The 20,096-nt window shown below is 40.4% G+C and overlaps 2 protein-coding genes across 2 annotated transcripts; both read right to left on the bottom strand.

Annotated features, from left to right (window-relative positions):
* Positions 1-2,693: 2,693 nt before the first annotated feature.
* Positions 2,694-10,228, bottom strand: zgc:109986 (uncharacterized protein LOC553566 homolog). Its single transcript, XM_044142688.1, has 8 exons — positions 9,960-10,228; positions 8,433-8,554; positions 7,394-7,532; positions 6,158-6,279; positions 5,147-5,257; positions 4,938-5,044; positions 4,755-4,845; positions 2,694-3,471 (listed from the first exon to the last, which is right to left on the bottom strand). Exons 1-8 carry the CDS (start codon positions 10,054-10,056, stop codon positions 3,358-3,360), a joined length of 903 nt encoding a protein of 300 aa, XP_043998623.1. The 5' UTR covers positions 10,057-10,228; the 3' UTR covers positions 2,694-3,357.
* Positions 10,229-11,287: 1,059 nt separating this feature from the next.
* On the bottom strand, positions 11,288-20,075 carry LOC122846610 (4F2 cell-surface antigen heavy chain-like). Its single transcript, XM_044143681.1, has 8 exons — positions 17,384-20,075; positions 16,115-16,305; positions 15,370-15,414; positions 15,030-15,127; positions 14,052-14,203; positions 13,212-13,527; positions 12,979-13,038; positions 11,288-12,348 (listed from the first exon to the last, which is right to left on the bottom strand). The coding sequence occupies exons 1-8, from the start codon at positions 17,716-17,718 to the stop codon at positions 11,998-12,000; spliced, it is 1,548 nt and encodes a 515-aa protein (XP_043999616.1). The 5' UTR covers positions 17,719-20,075; the 3' UTR covers positions 11,288-11,997.
* Positions 20,076-20,096: the final 21 nt, after the last annotated feature.

Below are 20,096 nucleotides of genomic sequence, written 5' to 3'. Positions count from 1 at the left end.
TTGAGGAAACTCCAAAGGTTCTCAATAAGGTTGAGGTCAGAGGAGGATGGTGACCACACCATGAGTTTCTCACCTTTCATGCCCATAGCAACCAATGACACAGTGGTAATTCTTGCAGCATTCATTGTCATGCATGAAGATGATTTTGCTACTGAAGGTCCGGCTCTTCTTTTTGAACCATGAAAGAAAGTGATCAGTCAGAAAGTCCATCTACTTTGCTGAGGTCATTTTCACACCTTCATGGACTCTAAAGGGGCCGACCAATAATTGTCTCCTCATGATTTCAGCCGTGAAAATGACTCCACCACCTCCTTGCTGACGTCACAGCCATTTTGGGACATGATGACCATCCACCACCAAACCACTACTGTGTCCATCTGGACCATCCAGGGTTGTACAGCAGTCATCAGTGAACAAGTCTGTTTGAAAATTAATCTTCAAGTACACCTGGGCCCACTGAGACCGTTTCTGCTTGTGAGCTCTGGTTAGGGGCCCAATAATAGCTTCATGCACCACAAGCCTCTGGAGGATCCTCCAGCTTGAGGTTCCAGAGGCACCAGCAGCTTCAAATAACTGTTTGCTGCTTTGTTAGGGCATTTTAACAGCTGGTCTCTTAATCTGATGACTTTGTCTAACAGAAACCTTCCTCATTATGCCTTTATCTGTACAAACCCATCTTTGTTCTGAATCAGCCACAAATCTCTTCACAGTACAATAACGCTTCGGTTTTTGTTAAATATCTAATGTTTTCATACCTTGTCATACAGCACTACACTATCTGATGATTTTCGTCAGCAGAGATCCTTTCTCTTTCCCATATTGCTTGAAACCTGTGGCCTGCTTAATAATGTGGAACATCCTTCTTTAGTAGATTTCCTTTAATTGAGCTCACCAGACAAACTAATCAACCAGCTCTCTGAAATTAATTATAGTGATTCAAAGAGCCCTGACACACAATACCATTTATAAATGTAATAGCACAACTAAAAGTGTAATCTTTATGACACTTAAATCCAATTTGCATTATAATTTGGAACACAGTGTAAGTTCTTTTGGGGACCCCCAGAGAGAACTTCGGGTCAGCAGGGGGCTCTAGTCAATCACAAAAAGGTGGGCCTGTGCTGATCATAACTCAGCATAAAATCAGAATCAAAGCAAGCATCTTGAAATTGAGACACATCGGGCAGCTGCATTGAGGTTTTCTCCGATGAATGCCTATTCTTTTCAGTGTTATCATTAAGCAAATTCACAGGAAGCCTGAAAAAAAAATTCAAACTGAAAAAAATGATTAAATTGTAAATGTCACTGGTGACATTTGGTTTCTGGAAGTTTCTAAGCAGTTGGTAAAAATGTGATCCAAGTTTCAGCAGTGAAGAGATGCCAGGTAAAGACCCAGAACTCACTGGATGTCTGGGTTTTCCTCCTCAACCCAATCTCAGATAAACAGAGGACAATGAATACTGGATATTGTCAGATGCCCAAATCTCCATGGTAACCTGTTGTCTTATTTGTTGGCTTATGTTTCTCCAGCTGCTTTTTGAGACAAACAATAGCTTCTGAGTGGGTTTAAGATCTGTGTAGTTTCCTGCTTGCTGAAATGAACTATTATGTATTTTCCATGATATGGAAAATACATATTAACTCATGCTGAATGGTTGATCCCACTCTTTACGTTTAGTTTAAGGTGCAGCCATTCTGTGACATGCATCAAGAAGCTGCACAAAAGCCAAGCTTGCCTGATGCTGCTAACACATATCATCTTTATCTGAGCTCTGATCTATTCAAATTTTTAATAAAAATTAAACATTTACAAAGGTGATTCGACTTTGTTCAATGCCTCACCTCTTTTCCTCTCTCTCCATCTGTAGGTGGCTTTCTGACTGTTTCTATGGTGGAATGATAAACACTACACTTACACAAAATGCTGTGAAAAAGTATTCATACCCTAACTCTGAGTTTTTATCGAATTACAACCTAAATAAATTTTATAAGGACTTCATTTGATGGAGAAAAAAATTATTACTTGGAAGCAAAATAAAACAAGTCTAATGAACACTGAGAACTGTGGTGTGTATTGAATCCCCTTTAGTTTTATGCCTCTAATAAAAAGCCAGAGGTAATCCCCTGTGTATGAATAAAGTCCAGCTGTGTGTAAACGCAGCTGTTCTGTTTCTGGACTCAGACGTTTGTTAGAGAAAGTTAGAAAACACAGCAGGCAGGTCTGGGAGGATGAAGAATAAATAAATAAATAATAATAATAATAAAAAATTTAATAAAAATAAATTTTCGCTAAATATCATGTTGTAATGTTATTCACTCTTCGAAAATAAACCTTCCAAGCAATTACCAAACACCTGGTGGAACTGCGCATCTGCCGACCTCATCATAGGTTCACCATAAGGATTTAGTAACAGACCATGTGGGTGATCAAATTTAGGTCCTAGCCTGGTTTCTGATAAGTTCTGTAGTTTTCTTAACATCAAGTCTAGTTGAGTTTGATTTTTAAAGTCTCCTATTTGTGCACACCTTCAGAGAGATTCACCAGGATAAGACTGTTAAAGAGGATTCATTACCAAGGACCTAACATGTCATGCAACATATCATAATACACAACTTAAAACACAAAAAAGATAATTAGGGAGACAAAAATCAACCCCTGTCTATAAGATCAAGTAAACAAACACTAGACAATGCTGGTATCTTTTGTATTTTTTAATGTATCCGATTTTATAAAACAGAAACTTAGAAAGATAACAATAACATAAAAAAGATTATTCTCAATGATGGTTTAAAGCAAACTGTAAAGTAAATATACAAGTGAAGCATAATTAACAGTTTGATTTATTATTAACACCAATGTGCAATAATCTATTCTATGCCTGTGGTTCTGTAAGATTTGGACCCATGGTAGTTTGGAAGCCATGTTGAATTTTAATGTTTGAGGAGGTAAAGAACCTTTGACTTGTGAAGTTCACATTCTGATTTAAGTTGATCTTGGACTTCAGAAAGTCTCAACTCCGAGTACAAATGAAGACTTTTGGTAAAGCAGATGCAGTCCAGCATAATTTCCCACCTTTTCAAACCACTTCCAGTAAGACCTGGAACCACCTGGATCCCAGAGCTGCACCACCTCCTGACAGGTGGAGAAATGTGCTTGGATGATTGAGAACAGCCGTTTCATTCTGCAGTCACCTGATCCACTACAGGGCACTTTGTCTCTAGTCACATGACCTTGTCCAGCTGGATCTGTTTGTAGTCATACGTTCTGTTCCCAGGAGCTCCTTTTGCAGTCACATGACTCAGTAGAGCGATTTCTGTCCGCAGTCACCTGACCTCATCCTGGTGCAGCTGCCAGCATCAGACGACCCGGTACAGATGAATCTGTCTGAGCTCCTCGGGGTCTGCATCTCGGCCCAGGTAGACGTTGTAGTCCACAGGTAGCTCCTCCACCCAGCCTGGTGGTAGTGGCACCTGAAGGATGGAGGTAGTTTGCAATAAACAGAAGTCAATAAACAATAACATGCAATACAGATTCAAATTTCATTACTTCTTTCATTACACTGCTTAAGTTAAATTCCCTATAACACTGCATCACTGCACTTCCATTGAGCATATAATTGCACAATTTATCATTTCAAGAATAAATTTACTTAATGGAAACAAGGCAATAATAAAAAAAAATATATAGTTTTTCAATTAAAAAGTTTTGGTTTATTTAGCAAAACTGAAATGGAAAGACTTTTCCCCCTCATACCAGTCACATGATCAACAACCTGATGACACCACTGCTGCAAACCATGAAGAAGAAAGAGACAGGAGCTAAATGAGTGGATTAAATCAATGACGGATACAGCTTCTTATGAAGTCATGCTCAACAACATGGATGGGAACAGGGACATGGAATGGGATAGCTTTTGGGACTCATTGAAAAGAACTATGGCTTCGAGTAATGTATCTGGATGAAATCTGATTTTCCCGGACAATTACCTTTCTCTCAACTACTGAATGTTTTGGAATTGACACTGTAACATACATATAATATATGACTGTACCCTGGGTATTGGGGGGCGGGGGGTGGTGCACCAGCCTTTTTTGTTTTGTATTTGTGTTTTATGTGAGATAATATTCAGAAAATCAATAAAAATTTGAATTACAAAACAAAAAAAAAGAAGAAAGTGACAGGAAGCAGCTGGAGGATCATATTTTTAAATGACTTATTGCATGAACAAAATTATCCAGATGTGATTTTATTCGATCTTCTTATTTAATGGGAACACCAGAATTGCAAAAATATGTTGTTGTTTTTGACATTATCAGAAAATTGACATGGTTGTGCCCACATTTGTAACGGAAATGCAGCTACTGTCACATGACCACAGGACCAACCTCTTCCTCTCCCCTCCAGAAACAAACAACAACATGATGGAAATAAATATCCGTTGTCAATATCAATCCAGTTTTATTTATCAGACTGATTTGATATGCTAAAAATGACAAATATCATCTGATTATTGTGGTTCCCTAAAATAAAGCGAAATGAGTTGGTTAAAAACTTGAGTACAGAAAGAGCTATACCATGAGAGGCCTACGTGTTGGGTATAAGAATGTCTAACCACAATAAAATTGAGTCTGTTCACAGAAATTAGAAACATTTGAAAGACAAACAACCTGGTGTGGCTCCAGGCTGCGCAAAACTAAACTAGTTCTCTTTTCTGTGTTGAACGAAATGCAACGTTCTGGTGTTTTCCAGGTACCTGCAGAGCATCCAGACTCTCTTGCAAACTGGGAACGGTAACCAGCAGGGCTCCTCTCCTCCTGAAGGCCTGCATGATGAACTTCCAGGCTCTGAACACACAGAGAGCAAATGTTCCTTTAGAGCATGCAGCTTCACAGTTGGTGTTTTCTGGAGATTTCCTGCACAGTCTCAGAAGAACTACCCAATTTGTTCGGTGGGCTCCATGAAGTACTCAAAAACATTGTTCAGGACCAGAACATCGGCGCCCTGCAGCAGAACCTCCTGAGTGCAGACGTTTGCATGGAGAACCTGGGTAGGTACAGGGGGAGTGAGGGGGGGAGTTGTTTTTATTAAAGGTGTGTGAGAGTGTCTGTGTGAGAGAAGGGATGAAGGACGATCAGACACACGAACCTGAACTCGGTCTGACATGCCGTATTTGTGGAGCATGTCGTTCTGCAGCCTGACAAAGTCCTCACTGAGCTCCAGTCCAATGAGGCGAGAGGCTGAACTGTACACATAACCCTGAACACATGATATGTTCATCACAATGTGATACAACAATGATTTAGATGGTGTTCAAGTCTCTCCTAATGATTTCAATAGCAGGTTTCTAAAACAGAGTTGAAACATTTCAAGATTTGAAAGAAAAGGGAGCAACATTAAAGGGGCAGTGTTATGTGTTTCCCAGCCACTTATTTGATAGCATAATCAATGTTCCCTTCTGTTAGAAAAATGCTATCTATACATACAGATCAGTTTGTGTTGAAAGGTGTTGGATTGGTAACAGTCAGAGTGATGGAGAACCTGAGTAATGTGCCAACAGGGTGAATGTTATGATAATAACACTGGCAGTAAGCTTGTCTCTGCATCGTTTTTATTCCAGTCCTTATTATCAGAGCGCCTGTATCAGCTTGTAGTTCGGGTAAGTGGTTGTACTGTCAATAATGGTCCGTATCTTTTAAATGTATCTCTTGATTTGCTGATAGTCACTGAAAACAAACAAACTGATCTCCACACAAAATCTACTAAACATGATTTAACTCAGCTGACCTTGTTTTGGACGTTATGACCTTTTTTTTTTTTTTTTTAGAATAAAACAAGATATAAGTGGTAGCCAGTATGATATGCTAACTAATTTACACCAAACATACATTGCAATTCCTCCCCTGAAATCAAAAACCTTGACACACAGACATGTCCCTGAACTCATCACAACATCCACTAAGAACTTTATATTGTAAATATTCACTTAAAGAAGGGAAGAACACAAAGTCCCACCACATGACTGAGCAACATGTTCTGATCATTTCGATCATACTTCACCTTGCACCATCTGAAACAAGGTTTCTATGACAACCATCACTAGCATTGGCACGTTTCTGGATCTGTGGGGGTTTCACAAAGGTTAAGACAAACTCTGACCCCATAAAGAACTGCTCCCAGTCGGGAACCAACGTCCACCACAGTCCGACCACTGAGGTCCGGCAGAACGTTCTGGAACAGGAACTGAAGTTCTGACATTGAGAACGAGTGTGAGATGAAATCTGCAGGAGAAGAAGAGAACAGGAGTAAACATCCAGGTTTACATGCATGTTCATAAGTACACTACTTATGACACTCTGTCTGTGTGGGCCTGTCACAATAACCAATAAATCAATTGTGATAAATTAAGATGAACTCAATAATTTCAATTTGTATGGTTTATTGTTTTTCTCTATTCTCTCTCTCTACCAACAACTGGATGACAAAAGTCTTCAGTCTGGTGCTGTGGTCCTTTTTTAAAAGGACTACTTCGTTTACAGAAACTTCATGATTCATTTTATTTGTTGTTTTGTTTATTTTGTATACTTAAAATGCCTTCCAGTTCCAGTGTCAAATGTTTATGAGAATTTAGAGTTTATTAATCTCAGAGAATGTCTTCTTGTATTATTATTATGACATTACCATCATGTTTCTTGAAAATAGTCTCAAAGCAGCAATGTTACCATTTATCACAATGAATTCTGGGACGATTCATTGTGATAAATGAATCGTCCCAGTTGGATCAATTCATTTATTGTTTCAACTAGATGGAATAACTGGCTGCGCCTCTTTTTACACCTCTTCAACTTTACCTCCTGTTTCAGTTTAATAACTGACTTTAAGAATGGAAAGCAAAGATGTTTGGTTTTTGCTTTGATTAACAATAATTTCAAGTCATTTTTTATGATTTGGTTCTGGTCTACTGTAAGGAAACATGGCTGTGTTAATCCATAAGGATCTGTGAGCAGGCTGCCCATCACAGTCATTTGGTTTGAGTTGGGATGACCATCTGTTGAACAGCAAAAGAGTTGGATGGTCTAACAGGGATCGGAGCCCAAACATTCAGAAAATAACATCAGAACAAAATTAGAACTGCAACTTTTATAAGCAACAGGTTTTTCACATAACTATTAAAACCGTCACCATGTCATAATAGTTAATCTGAGACAAGTAATCAGTGAAAAAAAAAACAACAACAAAAAAAACAACAACTCCTCTGTCATCTGCAGAAATACACCACATGGTCAGAGACAACCAATCAGAACCAGAAGGATGATCTTAGAGCTGTCAATCACATTGGAGTACACGCTGCTCCACCACCGTGTGTGGAGGCAGAAGGCAGAGCCATGTTCCTACCGAGGGGGGCGGTCCTGAAGGATCCACAGCTGAGACAGTAGTTCCTGCTCATGGCCCCCTCCTCACACAGAGCGTCCACCTGGTCCTCACTGTACAGGAAGCTGTCCACATGAACCGTGGGCCGCTGCCGCTGCTGCATCTACAGGACAGAACCACATCAGTAATGTAATGAGCTCAGCTGATGTGCAGCTCCACCAGGTGTTTGCTAATTGCTGCTGGATAGTCTTGAGGAGCTGAGCTGGGGAGTCGTGAGGGAAGGATGCTCTGTGAGGCAGAAGCTGGATGGCAGGGGTGTCAAACTCCAGTCCTCAAGGGCCGCTGCCCTGCAACGTTTAGATGTGCCTCTGCTGCACCACCTGAATAGAATAATGAGGTCATTAAGGCTCTGGAGAACCGATCTACACAAGGAGGAGGTCATTAAGCCTTTTCATTCCAGTGTTTTGTACCTGTGAGACATTTAAAAACTGCAGGACGGCGGCCCTTGAGGACTGGAGTTTGACAGCTGTGCTTTATGGAAACTGCAGTTCTGAGGAGGAGCTGCAGCTCAAAGGCGGGGCTAGGTCCACCCAGGTGTTTTGCACAGCTCAGTAGTTACTATGGAGGTTAAAGAATTTCTCAAGAAGTAAATAAAAGAGTCAAAGCAACACTGCAGGTATGTTTTTGATGAGGGGATAACATTGTTACATAATGTGAAGGTAAAAAAAGCTGATTTTACATAATACTGCCACGCTAAGATTATGTCTTCTCTACATCATTTGTGTGCAGATTACTGGAGAGCATGACGTGGTGTAATCACATCACACCACAATGACACCCTGAGCCAGACAGGGTCAGACAGGCCAATGAGAACGCCTCATTCACTCATGCATGCACCATTTAAAATCCGTGCAGATGAATGCGAGCGCAGTCACGTTAACGTCTGCATGCAGATTGCACCCTTTTCAGGATTATCGTGGTTGTTTATCCACGTCAGAAACAGACAACTGTAGCTCAGTAATGAGATGCTTTGAGGTGGCGGCAAATGAAACCGTGGAGGAACCTTGTGTTGTGCAGCAGTCTCAGACGGCAGCATGGCGTCGACCGGCAGTCTGGCTCTCAAGTCTTCTGCAATGCTCTGCAGGATCACCTTGTTGTTGTCAAGCAGCAGCTGATCCAGCTCATCTACAGAAGGACACACACACACACACACACACACACACACACACACACACACACACACACACACACACACACACACACACACAGATAGAGACGTTTGGGACTCACACATTACTGAGAGTTTGATTCTTTAGGAAACAACATCAGAGCCTCTACCAGAAACCTGGATAACAGTTTCAGATAAGTGATGAGCTGAGGTGGCCTTTTCTACCTCCGAATGATAGCGAAGGTGAAGTACAGAAGACAGTGCCGAACCGACTTAAAATGTTTCTTTAAACAGAAAAAAAAACAAGGCACAAATGTACTGAATTTTGCTAAGTCAGCACCAATTTCTGCTCCCAAAATGTGTCAGATTGTATTTATTTATTCTTTTCTCCGAAGAGTTTTTGCAGCTCTAGTGGCTCGTATTTTTGTGACAGTAGGCAGACAGGAAAGAGGGAGGATGAGGACATGTGGCAAGGGTCGTCAGGACCGGGAGTCGAACCCGTGACGTCCGTGTCGAGGACTAAGGCCTCCAAGGGTGGGGCGTGCTAACCCCCTGCGCCACCACAGCACCCCCCAGATTGTATTTAATAATAATACAATGGATTTTATTAAAATGCCCTTTACATCTTGAGATTTCAAAGGGCTACCAAGGTCTACAAAATACAAAGAAAAAAAAAAAAAAGCTATTACAATGAATAAAATTAAACCAATAAATAAGTAAGAGATTAAAACATATGTTTAGGAACATGAATCAAAACTTTTTGCTGAAAAAGAGACCATTTTAAAAACAGACAGTGGCCTCAGAGTATTACTTTTACAGTACTTTATGCTTCCTTCTGCTGACAGGTTGTATGGAGATACTGATTTCATTTTCCAGCAGGACTTGGAACCCGCCTCACACTGCCAGCTGTACCAACACCTGCTCTCATCGCCATGGTTTCAGCAGCAAACTGTCCTGATCTAACCCTTACATCCCAAGTCCTCTCAGAACTTCTACTACTTGCAAAACATTTTCATTAAATTGTTTCACTTTCTGTCACATAACAACAACAAACAATAATGTATTTTATCTGACAGACCAAAACAAAATGCCACATATTTGTGGGGAAAAAAATGTATATTTTTAAATATTTCAGATTGGATGAAGAGCATCTATGAATGTCAATTCAAATCTTGCCCCAGATTTTTTACTTAAATTAGATCTAGACTTTGACTAGGCCCTTCAAATACACGAAGCTCTGGAAAAGTAAGATTACTGTAAAGACTAGGCCCAGTGTTCTAAAATACTGAATTGAAACTTGTGTGCTCGTCACTAGTCACAGATGATTCCTCTTGTCAGAACCAACCTCAAACCTCAAAGTTAGGCTGGCCAGAATGAAGTATCGCGAGAAGGGGGAGGGAAGACAAGCGTGCAGGTGTTTACCTGAGTTTTTCATCCAGTCCAGTAACTTTGGGAGCTCAGAGGGATTCACCTGGCCCAGCAGCTCCCGCAGCTTCAGCCTGGCCTCATCGGCGTTCATGATGACCCGGTAGAAGCTTCGAGAACAGGCCGAGAATCCCGCCTCTCTCCGGGTCCCGGTCCGAAAAACACGTGCTAGAACTTTGGAGGGCAGCCGCGGGAACTTACTTCATCATCACTACTATTATTTCTCCTCCTTCCCTTTTTCCTCTTCTTCACCGCTCCAAACTGTATCGGTAGAAGTGACTTACTGACACCTTGTGGAAAAATGTAATTACTGCAGGATCCAATCTGTACTAACCGATGAGAGTTGGAGCATTTACACTTACAGGACAAAAATACAGAATCATTATGGAATATTCCATATAATCATTTAGTTGTTTTGTTCATAACCAATAAAACTAAATCATAAGTGTGACACAGTTATTTTCTATAACAGATGAACACTGTAAAATGTCCATTAAACTCACCCTTTTTTAGATGGGGTAAGATGATAAAGTATCAAATGTTGAGAAACAAAATCATGGAAGCAATAAAAGAAGACATTGGAGATACTTTGTTTTTTTTCTGTTTTTTTCTATCTTGAATTTTGTGGTGTCACAAATGAAAACTGATTTTTTTAAAGAAATGTTCCAACTACGCAGGACACCAGCAGACAGATCAGCAAGGTGAAGTGCTGTCAGACATACTTTTTTTTTTTTACTTTATCAAAAAATTTTAAAAAATTTCAGGTCTTTTTTTTAGTTGAAGGAAAGTTCGAAGTCTTTTTTTCCCCTGTGGACAGATCCATTGTTATGTGAACACAACTTCATCATCACCAAACGCACTGTGGACAGATAGAAGAAAACAAAAGTATTTATCTTCCAGCCTAATATGACTTTTCTGGATGGAAATCTAATGAAGTAATTTCTTATAGTTAACAAACAAATGCTGATTCCCGTTTTATGTTTTGTTTTGGTTTTTTTAAACATTTATATTACAGATGATATATGATTTATTCCCCAAAATATTTTTTTGGATCCCAACTGATTTGGACTTTACTTAGCAGCTACTGAACCTGGGCAACTTAAATCTGATGAAACTTAAAACTGAAGTTTAGTGTAAAGAATAACAAGTCAACATTTAGCCATAAAATTGTGAGAAATTCATATAAAAACTTCTAGTTATTGCTGCTAAAGTGGTACATGGGCATTTTTTTCAAGCCTTTATATGTTGAAGCCTGGGCTTGCAAGATGCTGTGCTTTCTGGATAAAATCTATTTTTCTAATTATGAATACTAGGCATCAGAAATCTTTTTGCTTGCTTGGAAACAGTGTATGTTTTTAATTTATTATTTTTCACAGAATGCAATACATAAGTGCACAGTGTGTTACAGATACAGACAAAACAGACATTCACCTCTTAAACTCCTGGTAAAATCAGACCAAAGAAGAAGAGAATGAATCCTATTGGTTAGTTTATCGGTTTCAGTAACAGAACACAGATGGAGGGATTTCCATGTTTCCTGCCCAGCTTTACGTTAGCCACTCACCTCTGAGATAAGGCAGATTTAGTTTTGAACAAGGCGCATAAAAATGAGAGCAGCTTCTGTTTACAGCTGAGCCAACGTTCACATATTTTTATAGAAGCAAACCATCTAAAAATCTAAAAAATTTGCTTTACTCCTCAAGTAACCATAGGATGGCCAACTGTAAGATGAAGAGGTGTGAGGCAGCATTTATGCTAAATGAACAATTGAGAACAGAGAATATAGACGTGAGAAAATCCTTCTCAAAGTTGGTGTTCATGTATATATTTGGCGAGTTTTTCAAAGGGGGCCCTTCCCTATAGAAGCTGATGCAGTCTGGGGGGCTGCGGCATGGAAAAGTTTGGGAATCCCTGCAGACAACAGAAGTCACGATGTGTCACAACAACAACTCTGCTCCGCTCTCCAGCATCATCCTCTGCAGGTTGACACAATGCATACGGACATAAAGGAAATGCAAACACCAAGCGTCTTCCTCTATCCGGCGTGAGGAAGCTTGATGAGCGCGGCCTGCCCCGGGCCGAGCCGCAGCTCCGTCAGGTCCACACTGCTGCCTTCAGGGAGGGCGCTGCTGTTGGTGCTGAGGGCCACGACAGCATGCCGAGGCAGCGCCGCTTCGCTCATCTGCAGCACCACCTCCTCCTCCGGCCCCCAGTTGAAGGCAGCCAGGTAGCGGTCGTTCTGATCCCAGACCCGCAGGTACGCCAGAGAGGAGGAGGAGTTGGAGAGGAGGAGGAAGTCTCCGTGAAGGAGGGAGCGCTGTTTGGCCCGCAGCTCGCTGACAGAGCGGAAGAAGTTGCGGAGGGACAGCCTGTCAGCCTGATCCTCCTGGAGACAGAAACACAGAGAGGAGACGTCAGGATTCAGGTCGGACCAGAGGGCCATTTTAGGGGCCTAAAATATTCTCAAGGCCCCCTAAATAATTTAGGGGGTTGTGTCGATTTTTTTTTCTACAAAAAGAGAAACTACCAATAAATTCAAATTATTGTGGCCAGAATGTGAATAGAATATTTTTAAAGTGTAAAAGCAATTTTTCTGCATGTATTGCTGTTTGAGAAGTGAACTCGCCTGCTGTGTTTTCTCAAATCTTGTGCCTCTTCTGGGGGGCTATGGCCCCCTTGTCCTCAAAAGCTAGTGACGCCCCTGGGTGTGTTTGTTGGATATTCCCTGTAATCTATGAAAAATTGTGCCGCAACCTTCCTTAGTCACAAACAAGCCTTCGGTAAGTTAAGTTTAAAACTACAAAAGATACGGGAATTTTGTCAGCAACAAATTCCCAGAAGATTTAAGTGACTACACTGATGTATTTTTATTTTTATTACAGGTACAGAATGTCAGAGTTTTTCACCTGCAGTTCCTAAACAGACTCTAAAGTCACCCTAAAGGGAGAAGAGTAAAACTACATAATTATTTAAACACTGTGAAGCATGTGAGCATTAGATCCTGGTGACAGATTACCCGCAGAGTTCCATTCAGTTCCTCTTCAAAGTCCCAAAGCATCGTGGGAAACTTGGTTTCCTAATGCAAACATGAAAAGATTAGAAAAAACAAACAAACAGTTGAACAGTTTCTAATTCAAAACTAGTCAGAAATTAATAAGAGATGCAAATTTTACTAAAGGAACTTCAGGATGTATTTCCTGTTGAGCAACATCTCAGAGCAGGTCTGTTTGCCAGCTGAGCGGCTCTCACCCCGTCCATCAGGCCGATCTCGTCTCCGTAGCTGAAGACAGGCGTCCCAGGCAGCGTCAGCAGCAGCAGCTGGTACAGTTTGACATGAGCTGGGGGAACTAATGAGGCCAGGTGACCGTCGTCTCGCCCCCCCAGATTCCAGGCCAGGTTGGTCTGCGTGTGGTTGGAGTAGAGCCTCTGGATGGTGTGGGCGTAGCGGGCGGGCTCTGGGCCGCCTGCGGTCAGAACTTTGGATATGAGGAGGTCCACTCCAGTGGAGGACAGAAGAGCAGACACGCCGTCAGCAGAGGAGCTTTCTGTGACGCCAAGCAGGAGTCTGAAAGACGCAGACACGGATTAAATCCACAACTCACAGGAAGCTGCTCATTTCTGCTACCAGAGGTATTTTTAAAACCCAGACATTTAACCAGTTTTTAAAAATCTGCATGTTTAGAAACATTTAGCATATGTTTCTTGAAACATATGCTAAGATAATAATAAATAAAAAACTTCATCAAGACAAGAACAAGAAAATGAAACATCCATCATTCTCTAAAGCTTTAAGGAGTTTTAAGTTTTTGCCTGATCAAATATTTCAGTTTGAAAAAGCAAAGTTAGAATGAGCAGCAGGAAGGGGACAGAGTATTCTTTAAAGATGAAGTCGTTCCTCTCTATTAAAATAATTGAATCAAAATTTATGAAAACGTACATTTACTAATAAAAGCAGAGCTCAATGTGTGACATTTTTAATCCTCTCTTTAACATGTGATGTGGGAAGCAGGAACCATCATTTGGGTTTTGGAACAAAAGGAAAAAGCCTGTTGCTATCAGAGGTCAGAGGTTACAGATGAACCCCCACACCTTTCTGACCCGCCTCTCAGATCCTGGTCTGTCCCGTTCTGGACGATGGCCCGGATGTCGGCCCAGAGGGCTGGGACCGCGCTGGCCAGCTGCTCCACTCCAGACAGCTGGACTCCGTCCACTCCTTCGTTCAGCCAGAACACCAGGGCAGACTGGAGCCGCAGGGACACGAGTCACTCAATGTTCATCTTATTAAACACTTCAAGTTTCTCTTCACAATTCTCTATGCTGAACCTAAAATAATCTGTAGGTGACACTGAGTGACTTAAATGTACAATTTAACTTTCATTTTGATCCTGCAGCCTATATATAGAGATCTATAAAGAAATAGATATATTATTCATATCAGGGTGATTTTACCACAAACTTCCCTTTTTAAACTTTGCGATTATAAAATGTACTGCAGCTTCAGGCTGTACCTTGACTAAATATGACAAAGTTTAAGCTAAGTAAAACTTAAAACTTGTCATTTCTTACAGGGACCAGTAAAAAATTTAAGTCCATTTTAATATATATATATATATATATATATATATATATATATATATATATATATATATATATATATATATATATATATATATATATATATTCTGTTCTTGTTGTATGTGGCTAAGGAACTACAGTGGTGCCTGTGGTCATGGGACCTCGGGGCCCTCTGTCCACAAACTGGAACAGTGGCTACAACAGATCCCAGGAGCAACATCAGACATCTCAGTCCAGAAATGTGCAGTCCTAGGCACAGCCAAGATACTACAGAACCTCAAGCTCCCAGGAGAGGCTAAGAGGAAGAAGAATCACCACCCGCGGTGGGTGAGAAGGGAATTTTTTATATATATGTATATATATATATATTTACAAGCAGCTGTGGCACATCATAATTTTGGTGGGTTTCCTAGCTGACTTCTACCTCATGTTGATGACTTCCTGTACATTTAGCTCATGTGGGTCTCCAGCTCTAAAGAAGTCGGTCGTTACCTTCAGTCTCTCTGCTACGTTTGTTACGCTGCCTCTGGAGAACCAGGGTCCAGATGAACCCTGGTAGTTTGGAGTCAAATCCAAAACCACAGAAATACCTACGAAAGAGGAAAAATAAAAATAAGAAGAGATATTTATATATTGTGAACAAAAGACACATCACTTCTTCCTCCCAGTCTGACATTAAACCAGGCTGAACGTTTTCTGTTTTAGATCAGTTAGTGTTACTGAGAGGAGTTTTAATGGGCTAAATGCCACAATAATGAGAACAAGAATTCTTTGAAGATTTATTTAGTTATACTTTCTCAGGGCTTCATAGTGGAAGTATGGCTCTGCAGACCTTTCACCTTCAGCTGGGACAAACTGGTCATCTTCTGCTCCACACCTTCCAGGATGGAAAGTCAGGGAGGAATCTTTAATTATTCATCCTTCTAAAGATCAACTATCAACAAAACTGAGAAACAGGAGCAAGCAGAATGTTTTGGTAACTCTCACATGGAGCAGAAAAAACCCCAACAAAAAACATGAAATTCTTCATCTGATTTACATCACATAGGGCCGTTGTAGATATGAAATCAAAGGAGGACATGTCTGCCCCAAAAAAAATAAAAAATTGTAAAATTTTAGATTAACCTCAGAAATGTTCTAGAATTGATTGGGAAATTTCTGAGCTTTAAGAGTCAAAAACATTTTGACTTTATGGACTCAGAAATTTCCCAGAATTTTTTTCTAGAAAATTTCTGAGTTCAATCTAAAAATTTCTCAGTGTTTTTTTTTTGGCACTTTCTTTTTTGTAAGATCTACAAAACTTCTGATGATTTGCCGTAGCTCATGATTAGCTTTACATTTGTAGCAGATAATTCCTCTGTCCAGATGTATCTAACACCTTCTGTTTAGCACTGTGCCTTTCACTTCTATCAGCTCTGCAACACAGTGTGTGTGTGTGTGTGTGTGTGTGTGTGTGCGTGTGTGTGTGTGTGTGTGTGTGTGTGTGTGTGTGTGTGTGTGTGTGTGTGTGTGTGTGTGTGTGTGTGTGTGTGTGTGTGTGTGTGTGCAGATGGGTGGACGGACGGAGAGCAGCTCACCCTTCAGGTTGTGTGTGTCGGTGAAGGCGTGGATGTTTCCGATCTGGTACAGTGGGCCTTCGTTCCACCAGCTGGTGGCCGGCAGCTCTCTGCAGCGAGGAGCCTGCAGCAGGATGAGGACAGCTCCCACCAACATCCCCAACCAGCCCAGCCAGAACACCAGCAGGAGTGCCCAGCGGGTTCTTACCCAACTAGGGAAAGAACGAAACGTATTCAGAGGACCCTTAACAACCATAAACCTCCAAAACCTTCCAGTTTAAATGATCACTATTGAGTCTACAGAAGTAAGACGCTACCAGCTCATCTCACACTGCTGGATGCCTGATGTTTGGTGACATGATACTCCAATGACACCATTCTAGTGCACCATCACCTTATTAAATGTCACTGTAATAAAATGATGCTTGGAGTATTTCAGCAGCTTTGTTCACATGTTCTTGTACTAATGAATTTATTAGCTGAGTTGATGATGTGATTATTACACTGAGGTGAAGATAGCTGATCATTTTGAACAGAACTGTTTTGCTGCTAAGCTAACAAAGCTCTATGAATAAATTAATCTGACAACAAATCTTTGGGCCTTCCAAAATGACTCTTAAAAAATTTGACTAAAAATGATTAAAAAATAAAAATAAAAATAAAAAAATTTAAAATACAACTAGATATAACAAATGCAGGTTTTTTCATGGAATAATTTCATTTCATGTTTACAACAGAATGACACTAAAAGTATCAGTCGTTTTTATTTTGATCTATTTTTCTTGTTAGCCTGGGTGAAAATATCAACACACCATATAGAAAATGTAGTCATCTTCTTTTTTTAAAATGTTTTTCTTTATACTAAAACATTAAAATAGGAATAAAACAGCAGCTTTTTAATTATCACATGTTTCCTGTAGTTAATCAATGAAATAATAAATAACCAAACATTATACTGTGTCTTTTGTTCTTGAGGTCATGTGATATTTGTGGCTCTAACCCCGTTTTTAGCCGGACAGAATCTTTGAAAATTATCAGCATAAAAACTGAAGCTGCAACATTACAAAACACAGCGTGTCCCTGTACAGGAACCTAGAAATAGATCAATACTGCAGGATATTTTCTGAATAATAGATCTCTAGTTTAAGTGATATCTCACATTAAAAAATAAATACATTTTATATCCCACAAGTTGTCGAAGGATAATTACCAGAATCTAACCCCATTCGAAAGAGGTTCCCCTGCTCCTACAAGCCGGACCGTGTGTCTGTGTGAACAGCGTGTCCTCACCCAGGAGTCCCCGCCACCCGCAGCAGCTCCTCCTTGTTCAGGCCGGTGAACGTCTCCTCCTCATCCAGGATCTTCAGTTTCACGGAGCCATTTTTCTCCGCGTCCACCTCCTCCCTGTCCTCAGGAGGAGCCTCCGGGGGCCGGTCTCCATCGGCGGTCATCGGCTGCTTCTCCTGCTCCTCCTGGTCCAGGTCGGCCTCGCTCACATCAGCCTCGGTAGCGTCAGCATCCACAGCGGCCCGAGCCGCATCCGGGGCCGCGTCCGGGCCGTCCTTCTGCTCCGCGCTGATGCTCTGAGCATCCTTCATCTCCACATTAGTCTCCTCCGTGTTCATCCTGACTCCAGCTCACTGTCAATCTGTCCCAGAGCTTTCTTTCTTTCTTTCTTTTTTTTTTTTAAGGATGAGGTTTGCTGTAAACGTTGTGTCTGCTGGTGAGCTTGTGAAGATCAGTCAGCGTCTGCTCTATCTGCTGCCTTCAAGTGCAGTAGGAAACACTCAGCTCCACTTAATAGCTGACGATCTGAAAAGATGAATTTCCTTCTAGCAGAGGCGGCCCAAAGCACATGCGAGTTAAGTGGCTGCTGGGGGACCCCAAGAACACCACCTATATATCTATACATGCCAAATAACATTGAAAAAAAAAAGAAAGAAAAGAAAGGCTATTACACATCAAAAAACTATTTATAGCCTATACAATTTTTTACAGTTGTAAAAAAAATAGTTGGATTTGCTTCCTGCTGTTTGCTGCTGCCACTGCTGGGGAAATGTAAGCTAACCAACTTAACTTGTTTACTGTAAATTGAATGTTTATTACTTTCAAATAATTAAAATAATATGACCCACTTAAATACCGACCTGCATTTCAAAAAAAATTTTTTTTAGTTTGCTACTCATGTAAGGTTAAAACCAACAGCCATAATAACACTGGTATGATGTAAGCTAATTACATCATACCAGTGCTAATAATGGATCAGAATAGCTATGTAACACACATAGCTACTCTATGTTAGACACATAGAGCAGTTTAGCAGCAATAAAGAATATGATTGTCATGTTGGTATGGGGGGCCCCATTAAAGATCTGCTTAGGGCCCCAAAAAGGCTTGGGCTGGCCCTGCCTTCTTGTAGTTATTCAATTCTCAATAAATACATTCAGATTTATATATCATGTATAATCAATGGACACATTTGTAAATATGCCAATAGTGAACATCGTCCAATATTGAGTAATAAAATGGCACATTTATTCAGGGCCTGTCCAAGGTTAACTGGGGCCCAAAGCAGAGTTAGATTCTGAGGGCCCTCCAGCCACAGCAGCCTCACCCTGTTTGTTTGTTTATTCTGCAGACATGGCAAGATGTTTAAGGGTGAAGCAAGAATAAATTCCCTGAAGTACACTTTCAGAGGTCACATTGGTTGGTAGAGGTGCTTGGCTGCAGACTTGGTTTGAGCCTTTCCCCCTACCGTAGAGTCAGTAAGGGAATCTGGTGTGAAATTTGGCTGCTGTGGCAGCAGTGCCTAGAGGGCTGATGATTTGGCCTGATATCCTTATCCAATATTAATATTGCTGTTATGGCTAATAACTGATACTTAACAATATATTGGTAAGTATCAGTTATATAAGTATATATAAGTAAATATTTCACAACCTTTTTAAAAAACAACAACCCTACTGGTGACTTCATCAGTTTAACTCCCCACAATCCTTTGCTGCATTTCTATCACTGTCACATGACTAAACAAAACCCATCTTCCATGACCATTATTCTGTGACAATACACTCAGGGTGGGTTGGTGGTGTGATAATAACCATGTAGATGTGGAACATTCCATCTCATTTTGATGCATTAGAGTCAATCAGAAAAACCCATGATGTAGATCCAGACTTCTGGCTTCATTCTCTTCATCTTCTGAACTTTTCGTCCTACTGTTATTAAAACACTTTGAGTTAGCTGTAGATGATTTTGCAGCCTCAGACAATTTTATATCAGTAAAGATTCTGTTCTATTATTATTATCACTTGTTTAACATGTGGTCAAGGCAAAGGGATGGAACCTAAGCTCGACGTCCACATAAACCCTGTGGTTGACGGTGTTTCTATTTCACTGCATTGGGAAGTGACAGGGTTCAAACTCTAAAAAGATGGTGTTTAGTCAGAAGATGTCTGCTTATTCAGAGAAATCAAATGGAAATTGAGAGCAAAAAATGGCATTCCACTAATGTGGTAGAATAAAAGTGACCCGGGACACTTTCTACAAATATTTGAAAAATAATTGTTAGATGTTATTGTTTTCTCTTGGAGAAACAATGATTCCAAGTTTCTTTTTTTAACTTTTTTCTTTTTTTCTTTTTACAGACTAACAGAGCCTAACAGAGCCATAACACTGCTGTGATTGTCATCTCAAGAGAGATGACAAAGATTCTTTATAAATAAAATCTTATTGACAAAAAAAGTCCCATGACATATTTAAATGTATAAAAAACAGAAATATACAAAAATCTGGTCCATCCAGGTATTGATTTGAAGTTTTCTGCGAGAAGGTTTCTTTCAAGTATCACCATGCTTGTAATTTGTATTTTGGTAGAAAATGTAAAAAATAAAAACTATTTTAGTTTCAGTCTACTTCATCTTTGGTATATTTCTAAAATGCAATTAAGAAAAAAAAAAAAGATAAAGCACTCAACGTAATCACCAGGAGCTATACGTTTGAA

The sequence above is a fragment of the Gambusia affinis genome, linkage group LG16 (assembly GCF_019740435.1).
Source record: "Gambusia affinis linkage group LG16, SWU_Gaff_1.0, whole genome shotgun sequence".
Lineage (NCBI taxonomy): Eukaryota > Metazoa > Chordata > Actinopteri > Cyprinodontiformes > Poeciliidae > Gambusia > Gambusia affinis.
The sequence above is the reverse complement of the archived record's forward strand: the minus strand, read 5'-3'. Positions and strand labels throughout refer to the sequence as shown.